General features: G+C 35.6%; 1 protein-coding gene across 2 annotated transcripts in view; it reads left to right on the forward strand.

Annotated features, from left to right (window-relative positions):
• BMP2K (BMP2 inducible kinase) overlaps nt 1-6,499 on the forward strand; it is a 129,747-nt gene extending 123,248 nt beyond the window's left edge. For both annotated transcript variants that reach the window (XM_017540040.2, XM_017540041.2), the window contains one exon: nt 4,400-6,499. In XM_017540040.2, the coding sequence (XP_017395529.1) occupies nt 4,400-5,823 (1,424 nt within the window). In that variant the 3' untranslated portion in view covers nt 5,824-6,499. The remainder of the gene's footprint in view (nt 1-4,399) is intronic.
• Nucleotides 6,500-10,261: the final 3,762 nt, after the last annotated feature.

Consider the following 10,261-nt stretch of genomic DNA (forward strand, 5'->3'; position numbering starts at 1 on the left):
GAGCCTCATTACTGCTCTTTACTTTTTTTTTTTAACTGTTTATAATAGCAGTAAAAGGATAGGAATATTTAAAACAATGTCAGTGTGGGTTGCAAGAATATGGGAGAAAAAAAGAATTTGGATATTTTTGGTTGTTATTTTAGTTTTATGAAGGGGGGGACAAAATAAGTAAAACCAGTCTTAACTACACCAACAGAAAATTTCCTTAGTTGCCAGTACTATTTGTGGATATAATCTGAAACCACAAAGGTGGCATAGATGATTGTGTCTTTTCTTGCTGTTTTTGAAAGTGTGTTTCCATTTCTTATACTGTGTTCTCAAAAATAGCTGTCTAAAAATCAAAAATATAATTTTCAGGATCTAAAATGCACCCTTATGCTATGTGGATATACATTTGTTGGTATACTTATTTCTGGTCAATTCTGAAGTGGATCTTAGCTTCCCTTGGATTAGCCATAGACTTGCTTTCTTCTTCCCACGGATCTCCCTCATTTATATTCACCTGCAACCATTGGGCCCAGAAAAGTTACTAGAAGTTTGTTGAGTATGGTGGATGAAATAATTTAATATAGCTATTCCCTGGACATGATGATGGTAGAGTGCTTATTACGTGTCAGGCACTGTTTCAAGTCCTTTCTTCACAGCAAACCTATGAAATAAAACCTGTTATTCCATTCTGTGTATAAAGAAACAGTGGAATAGTGGTGAACTTGTCAAGATTGTTATTGGGTTAGGTTTATTAGCTGTATTAATTACCCATAAGGAGGGAATAATAGTATATAAAGTAAAATTGATACTAAAAAAGGAGGGTTTCTTTTTTCCCCCTCAAGGAAAAAGTACATGAATCATGGTTGTATCTGAAATGCCAAGAAAATAGAAACAACCTAGATGTTCTATTGCTAAATAGTGAACAGTTATATATACAGTATTTTATATTTATATGAGACTAAGTAATGGACTATGTTGATACCTGGAAAGATGCATTAAAAATAGTAGGTTAACTCACAGATTTATACCCACACTGACAATTATAAATGTGTATTTCTATTAATAGAACTTTGATAACCTGACAAAGGGTCAACAGAATGAGGAGTATAAAGTGACAAATGTCTTCTGAAAAGTAATGGTGGCCAGTTGGATAATGAAAACAGTAAATTTTAAGAAGACTAGGGATTACAATATAATTTTCAAAAGAAAGTGAATTTAAATTCTCTTCCAAGTGACACTCTCCAAGATGAAATATCTGTCCTGTGTTAAATGTTCCCGAAGACCTTCAGGAACACAACTAAGTGCCCTAGAAATGGAAATTTTCAAGATAAGTTGTACAGCAGCATTTTCTCAAGTACTTTTGCATAGTTGATTTTAAAGGTTAACAGGCATTACATGTAAATAAAAGGGTAGGGAAGATAATTTGGGAAATCCTAGGGTTCATAAAATTAGATTCTTTTGTGTAGTAATCATTAGCGTCTTTAATGAGCATATTCCAGGTGAGTAGAAGTGGAGGCAGAATGTGGAGTGCATCATTTCATAGACTTGTTTGCCTGAGACCATAGAACTATTTCGGTTGGTTCTTGTTACAGAAATAGCCTCTGCAAAATATACTTTGGGAAACATTGGAATGTTATTTGGAGGTGTCCGTGAGCAGGCCTCATGGATGTGTGGCTGTGGGTGGGTATGCAGCTCGAGGAGTAATACGTTAAATGTTCCACAGTCAGGGACAATGGGAAGTCTTCTGGAAGCATACATATTTTGTCTTACTTTATTTTATTTATATTTTCTCCTCTTTCCATATTTTGCTTTTCAATAAAAATTCATGAAAACAAATTCGCTAATCTAAAAGTAATCTTCGTTTTTAATATCATAAGTATGCTGTATGGGGAGAAGTCAAACTTGAGAATCTGCACTTGATTTGCTTTTAGTCTGGAAGGATAACAAATACACCATGTAGCTCTTGGCTGGTTTTAAGGAACTGGCAGAATATTATATTTGCATTTAAGTATAACCTGCCGGTATTCTCCACACTTGTCTTCCACACATTCTTTAGCACCACAACTCATGTCAACATTGCTTACAAACTGTGCAAGATGACCAGATCCAGTGGCCATTTTCTATCCTTAGTTTACTGGACCACTTTGCACCCTTGAGCTCAGTTGTCTGCTACTTCCCTGAAAACATTCTTCTCTCTCTGTTTCTGTGACATTGCACTCAGCTGTTTTCTTCCTCCTCTCTGGCTGTTACTTTTGCAGGTTCATCCTCCTCTGCTGACTTCTGAATGTTTTACACTGAGGGCTCAGTTTTGGACCTTGTTTTCTTCTTCTATGCTTTCTTCCTAGGTGATGTCCTTTAGTCTCGTGGCTCTCTCTGAATACCAACTACCTAGTGATAACTCCCAAATCTATTTTCTTCAGCCAAAAACTAACCATTGTTTTCAGGTCACAGATTAACTGCTGTACACTTAAATTTGTCTCATGTATATGTCAAGCTTAATGTCTCCAAACAAAATTTTTAGTACTCCTCTTCACTTTCCAATTTATTCATTTTAAAAAAAGTTATGCTCATTAATTTTTTTTGTATGTGTATGGGTACATAGTAGGTGTCTACATCTATGGGGTACATGAGAGACGTTGATACAGGTATACAGTACATAATAATAACATCAGGGTAAATGGGTATCTACCATGCCACTCTTTCTGTGTTAATGATACTACCATCCACCAAAAGTTTTCCTCTTCAATCTCTATTTTTTCTGCTTCAATCTACCCTGCCACCACTGTCATCCAGGCCACCAAAATCTCTAACTTGCATTACTATAATTTACTTTTGCCTGAACTCCTCTTGTTACCTCCCCTTAGTCTTTTTCTTTTATTTTTCTTTTTTGAGATGGAGTTTTACTCTTTCATCCAGACTGGAGTGCAATGGCATGATTTTGCTTATTGCAACCTCCACCTTCTGGGTTCAAGCGAGTCTCCTACCTCAGCCTCCCCAGTAGCAGGGATTACAGGCGCCTGCCACCACACCTGGCTAATTTTTGTATTTTTAGTAGAGACAGGGTTTCACCATATTGGCCAGGTTGGTCTCAAACTCCTGACCTCGTGATCCACCCATCTTGGCCTCCCAAATTGCTGGGATTACAGGCGTAAGCCACCTTGCCAGGCCCCCTTAGTCTTTTTCTATAGAGCAGTCATTTTTTTTAAAAAAATGTAAACCTAATCATGACACTCATTTTAATAATAGCTTTCCCATTATACACTGAGTTTTGAATAAAATCTATGCTGGTTATCATGGCCTTAAAGGACCTTCACAGTCTGGCTTTTTCCAGTCTTCCTTACCTTATCTTGTATCTTATCATCCCTTGCTCACTATGCTCCAGGCACACTGGCCAATTTTCATCTCCTTAAATATGCCTTCATATATACCATTGCTTTTATGGGAAGCAGCTTCCAGCTTATCCTTTGCATGGCTGGCTCTTTCTTATTGTTTAGTCCTAACTGTCATCTTAGGGAGGTCTTGACCAACTGTCCAGAGTAGGTTTATGTGCCCATTCCCTGCTTTCCTTTATTTCAGAGCACTAGTCACAATTTCTGTTTACTTACAACCCCTGAAAGCGGAAGCCATGTTTCTTTTACTTACCAATGTATGTATAATCAGTGTATAGCAAAGTGTCCCATATTTCTTTTGTTGAATGAACTCAGAAAATGAAGTGACTAGATGGATTCTGAGCTAAAACATCTCCAGAGGGTTTAGATTTGTTCTTAAAGGCATATTTTAATGTAATGTATAGGTATTATAATTAAAAGAAGACATAGCATCTAGAGAAGGCAGATGTCCTTGGTACAGTCTCCATTTAGTATCTGGTCCTTAGCTTTGATCAGGCCATTCATGCTAACTTAACTCAAAAGATACTCGCTTGTAAAAAATAGAATGCTGATTTAAAAAAAAAAATAGTCAAATGTATAACTGAGCAGGCAGGCTGTTCATGCTTGTTAATCTCTATGGGAAAACTTTTATAAGAATTGAAATACAAGCAGAAGGTGTTTGGTGAATGTGGGATCTGAGCTTTCAGAATTAAAATAATCTTATTTTCGTGGCAGGGTGAAGAAAATTTGCTAGTCTACTACATTCTGGTGCTATAAAGAAAATTTGGCTTTTAGCAAGGGTATGATAAGGAGACAGTGTGTAGGTCCAGTTATGAGTAAGTCCGTCTACATTAAGATTTAACCATCTACTTGAGGCCAAATGTATTCTCTAAGTCTAATGACAAAGAATTGACATTATTCTTTCCTTGAAGGGAACTGGTATGAGGAATTTGTAATACCTTGGGTAATACATATTAACATTTAGTGTAAGAGGATTCTGAAATGCATTGGAGTGCTGTAATAATTTTTCTTTGAACTTGCAGGTTCTCCTGAAAAGAAAGGTGAACATTCATCTATAAATCAAGAAAATGGCACTGCAAACCCTATCAAGAACAGTAAAACAAGTCCAGTATCTAAAGATCAGCGGACTGGAAAGAAAACCTCAGTACAGGGTCAAGTGCAAAAGGGGAATGATGAATCTGAAAGTGATTTTGAATCAGATCCCCCTTCTCCTAAGAGCAGTGAAGAGGAAGAGCAAGAGGATGAAGAAGTTCTTCAGGGAGAACAAGGAGATTTTAATGATGATGATACTGAACCAGAAAATCTGGGTCATAGGCCTCTCCTCATGGATTCTGAAGATGAGGAAGAAGAGGAGAAACATAGCTCTGATTCTGATTATGAGCATGCTAAAGCAAAGTACAGTGACATAAGCCCTGCCTACAGAGACAAATCTGGCAGTGGACCAACCCAAGATCTTAATACAATACTCCTCACCTCAGCCCAATTATCCTCTGATGTTGGGGTGGAGACTCCCAACCAAGAGTTCGATGTATTTGGCACCATCCCCTTCTTTGTAGTGCGTGCTCAACAGCCCCAGCAAGAAAAGCATGAAAAGAACCTTCCTCAACACAGGTTTCCTGCTGTGGGACTCGAGCAGGAAGAATTTGATGTATTCACAAAAGCGCCTTTTAGCAAGAAGGTGAATGTACAGGAATGCCATGCGGTGGGGCCTGAGTCACATACTCTCCCTGGATATCCCAAAAGCGTAGATGTTTTTGGCTCCACTCCATTTCAGCCCTTCCTCACATCAACAAGTAAAAGTGAAAGCAATGAGGACCTTTTTGGGCTTGTGCCCTTTGAGGAAATAGCAGGGAGCCAGCAGCAAAAAGTCAAACAGCGCAGCTTACAGAAACTCTCCTCTCGCCAAAGGCGCACAAAGCAGGATATGTCTAAAAGTAATGGGAAGCGGCATCATGGCACACCAACTAGCACAAAGAAGACTCTGAAGCCTACCTACCGCACTCCAGAGAGGGCTCGCAGGCACAAAAAAGTGGGTCGCCGAGACTCTCAAAGCAGCAATGAATTTTTAACCATCTCAGACTCCAAGGAGAACATTAGTGTTGCATTGACTGATGGGAAAGATAGGGGGACTGTCTTACAACCTGAGGAGAGCCTGTTGGACCCCTTTGGTGCCAAGCCCTTCCATTCTCCAGACCTGTCATGGCACCCTCCACATCAGGGCCTGAGCGACATCCGTGCTGATCACAATACCGTCCTGCCTGGGCGGCCAAGACAAAATTCACTACATGGGTCATTCCATAGTGCAGATGTATTGAAAATGGATGATTTTGGTGCCGTGCCCTTTACAGAACTTGTGGTGCAAAGCATCACTCCACATCAGTCCCAACAGTCCCAACCAGTCGAATTAGACCCATTTGGTGCTGCTCCATTTCCTTCTAAACAGTAGATACTTCTGATGGATTCTTGGCATTAACTCCTGTTTCAAAAAAGTATGAATAGTTTTATGAATTTGAAAAGAAAATTTGATAGCTCTTTATATCATTCTTAAAGATCAATCAGAATAGGTGATTTTAAAATAAACCAAATAGAAAAATGAAGTATCTCTACAGGGTAGTAACTTGATGCCTCTTCCAAGCAGGAGAAAAGGGAGCTAAATTGCAAGCTCTAATGAGTTTCTGCTATTGACATCACAACACAGAAATGCAAGTGTGGTACTTCCGGTGAAAGTACATGGCACCTTTCCAGGTGTGTAGCCACTGAGAAGGGACAGTAAAACTGTTATTTTTGATACCAGAATGTCATTTTTGTGTGCATATCCCTAAAATTAGGGTTATTTGTACATATACTAGTTATGCTTGTGAATTTTTTTTAAGGTCTCTTCTAATTTCCACACAGTTAAAATCAATCTAGTTCTCTTAAAGCATTAGAAAGTTATTATCTGGAGAGTGCAGAGATTTCAGTGCATACACCTTTCTCCACAAAGCAGAGCCAGAAGTAACTGACAATTGTGCCTAAAACTCTCATTTTTAAAAACAAGTGCCATTAATATGGAATATGTAGATAAACATGAAATAATGTGTATGTTAATTAGCTCAACTTAGCTGTTTCACAATTTACATATTTCAAAACAATGTTATACATTTTATATATATATACTATATATATATAAAATTATATATATACTATATATATATAAAATTATATATATATACTATATATATATAAAATTATATATATAGTATATATATATAATTTTATATATATATACTATATATATATAAAATTATATATATATACTATATATATATAAAATTATATATATATATGTGTGTGTGTATATATATATATATATAAAATTTTTGTCAAAACATTTTAAGAATGGACTATGGCATAGAAGCCTGGAACAAAAATATAAAGAGAAATATCTGACATTTGGAAAGAAATAAAAAATTATATAGAAGAAAAAACATTCACTACTCTAGATAAACACTTTATATTGTTTATGAAAGGCTTCTTGCTCCAAACTTTTATTATGGCCCTAATAAAGCAGATTATTGGAAAAAAATTGGGAGTAAGGAGAAAGGTTATATAAAAATTTTATTTTAGGAAAAATGTAGCGGAAACGGAATTTTCAAAACATTTACAATGTGAAATCATGTTGCATTCAATAATGTACTTTATTAGCAACTTCACCAAATATTCCCCAAGTCATAAGCAACAATTATTTTTATTAGGTTTGGGGAGTGGAATAGTTTCAATAAAGTGCACAGAATGGTGACACCCACAAAGCCTTATAGGCAGGATTCACGCATCCTGCTGCAAGTACCTCTGCCTAATAAACCAGATCCTAAAATGCATATAAGGTGGACTAGCATCTTAACTCTGCTAGTTGATTGTGTCTTTACTGAAAAGAACCCAGCTACCAATTTGCCTTTCGTTACACCACAAATCCTAATTAGAAACTTGAGATTTTGTAGAAATTATTTAATGATAGAGATTACATGTGAATTAATGTGAATATAGTATCTGTGCTTCCTGTGTCTATTACTATTTTAAGTTATAATTAACTGTGCTGCGCTATCAGATTAACATTTGGAAGTTTCTAGAACAGTTAATACTGTTTATAGAAAGACGTAGAAACTCATCAACTGGCACGCTCTTTGATTTTTATATTTTAAATTAACTCTCTTTTAATCCAATTAAAGTATATTTTATGAGTAATTTTATTAGGAATCTCTTAATTATAGTGCCCCTATGGGATAAGCTGTTTGCCTATTTTCACAGTTCTGAACTTGGAAAGAAGCAAAGTATATGTAACTAAACCACATATTTGTCTTTTTATTGCTTTTTTTCCTTCTGTTAAATGCTAAATCAAATACAAATTTGTGGATAGGGAAGCAATATGTGAATCACAATGTAGCAGAGGCAGACCAAGCAATACATTATTACTTAGAGTTATACTTTTAGAGCTGGACTGCACAAATTACTTGTCCTTGTGCCAAAGGCAAATATGTTTGCACCCTTTTTTTTTTTTTTTTTTTGATTCTCAGGTTGATGAGAATGCAAATGCTCAAGTAGATATTTAAAAACTTTACAAAATAGATTTAAGTGATACTTTCCATTAAAAGTGAGGAGTTTGTGATTACACATGTAAATTCATGAACTACAGTAGGTTTGTATCAAACAGAATAATTTTTTAAAATGAAAATCTGTTGAGGTGTACACACTATGCTTCTTGATTGTATTAGTCCTTGGTCTGTGCTAGATCGCATGAGTTTCATCACTTAGAAAAGGGGTAAAAGATAAACTAATGTGGTCTCCTTCAAATGTAAACAGGAAATACATATATTTTTACTCGCTTTTCAATACACTGAATAATTTTAAATGATTCAGACATTGATGTAGACGCTTTGGCTTATAATGTTGAATAAATTCTGAGGAAACAACTCCGACAGCTTAAAATATTTACATTCTTATAACACAGCACAGTGACTTTCTTCTTTCAAGATTGTAGCTCAGAGAAAAGATACAGGATTAAATTGGGGGTTCAATGGGATAGAAATGGAGAGATTCCTTTGTGTTGAAGTAGAGGCATTTAACTAAGGAGTATAGATTTATACTTTGCATTTCCATTCATCATCCCCCAGAATCATGGTCATGGTGTAGGTCACTCCACACAGCTGATGCTCAGGTCATTCCCTTATGAGAAGAAAACTCCCAAGGTATGTGAAAGTGCTTAACACCTGGCACACAGCACTCAGTAAAAGTTTGGCTCTACTATGGGATGGTTCAATTTTGGTTTAAGGAAGGAAGGTTATATATATACCACTAAGCAAATATATATATATATATATATATGGTTTTTTTTTTCTAATATTATTTGGTGTCCCCTGTGCTTCTTTAGGATGTAGTTATAACTCTAAACCTGTTATACTTGAACATCACTAAGAGAAGTAAATTATTATGAAGCTAGCAAAACTCTGAGGCCAAAGTTGTTTCCTAACAGCTTTAATAATGCTTGTTGATTTTGAATAATCCTTTAAAAAGTGGACCACTTGCTTATTTTAATATCACATCAGTAAAATGTTAGTATTAAAAAGATCAGCTTTTTATGGCATTGAAGAATGTATCTGCTAAGACACAAAATTGCATGGTAAGTTTATTAGGTGGAGGAGAAAAGCTTGTAGGCCAGATGAAAATTTAACTGACTAGAATATTTATTCAGGAGTGTACTTATCTTCCCCTACCCCAATCCCTGTGTATGTGTGTATTATGACATTATCTGGATTTGCAGACACAGCTTTTAATCCCACCCTGTTTATTGTTTAAGAATGATAAACCGTTGTCCTCTTCTTGCTAGTGGAAAATCTAAGGTGGAGCTTACTTTTCTATGCTGAAGTTCACCAGGCAGAACGGTTTTGTTTCAAGTCAGCTACTCTGCTTGGTTTACTTTAGGTTTTGGTACTTCACATAAGCACTGTTAGAAGGTACAAGTGTATTAATATCACTAGTTTTGATGAGCTTGGGTACATTTGTGTTTAACATATTTAGAATGTGCAGAAAACTTTTTTCTCTCTCTTTTTTTCTTTTTGGCAAACCTATTATCATTTTAGGTCCAGTTATTGAGTTGACAGTCTACTGTGAGAATGAGATGACATACCTACTGTGAGAATAACATAAATGATGAATAGTTTGACAACTTTTATACTCAGTCGTGTTTTATACATGAAGATAAAAATATGTATACACACATGCCTGTCACATCTCTCTACTGTGGATTTAATGTGAATTTTTAAAAAATGGAATTGCAACCACAATCATATCTAAGAGAACATTCACTCCTAGTGAGGGTTTACAAAAGCTACTAAAAGAATAAGGTAGATGATAATGCAAAGGGTCATGATTTGGGGTTATTTTGTTTTATTTTAAAATTTATAGTGCTACTTTTGAAAGAATTGTTTTTATTACTATGCTGTTTTTATGATTGAAAAGTCATCTAATAGAAGCTGTATAGAAGCTACTTTTTAATTGCTGGCGAACAGCTTTAAGTGCACTTTCTTTGATTACACTTCCATTTTTTTGTTAAACTTGAATTTTCTGAAGCCTTTTATGTACCACTAAGCAAATAACTTTAACCTTTAAATAAATCAAATTTACATCTTTATTGTATTTCTACTTGTTACAAAACATACTGGCTAAAGTAACTTCAGTTCTCAAACATAGCTGGGAAACAGTTATGAGATAGACTCAGTCTCCCCTTCCCAGGCCCCCCCACCCTGCCCTAATTAAGCACTAACTGATTTTCTTACTTTATTGCCTTTACATTGCTTATTCTTTTTGACTGAATTCTGTCCCCGATTCACTATGTTTTGTTTGAAATTTAA

This window comes from Cebus imitator, unplaced genomic scaffold (genome assembly GCF_001604975.1).
Source record: "Cebus imitator isolate Cc_AM_T3 unplaced genomic scaffold, Cebus_imitator-1.0 Scaffold123, whole genome shotgun sequence".
NCBI lineage: Eukaryota > Metazoa > Chordata > Mammalia > Primates > Cebidae > Cebus > Cebus imitator.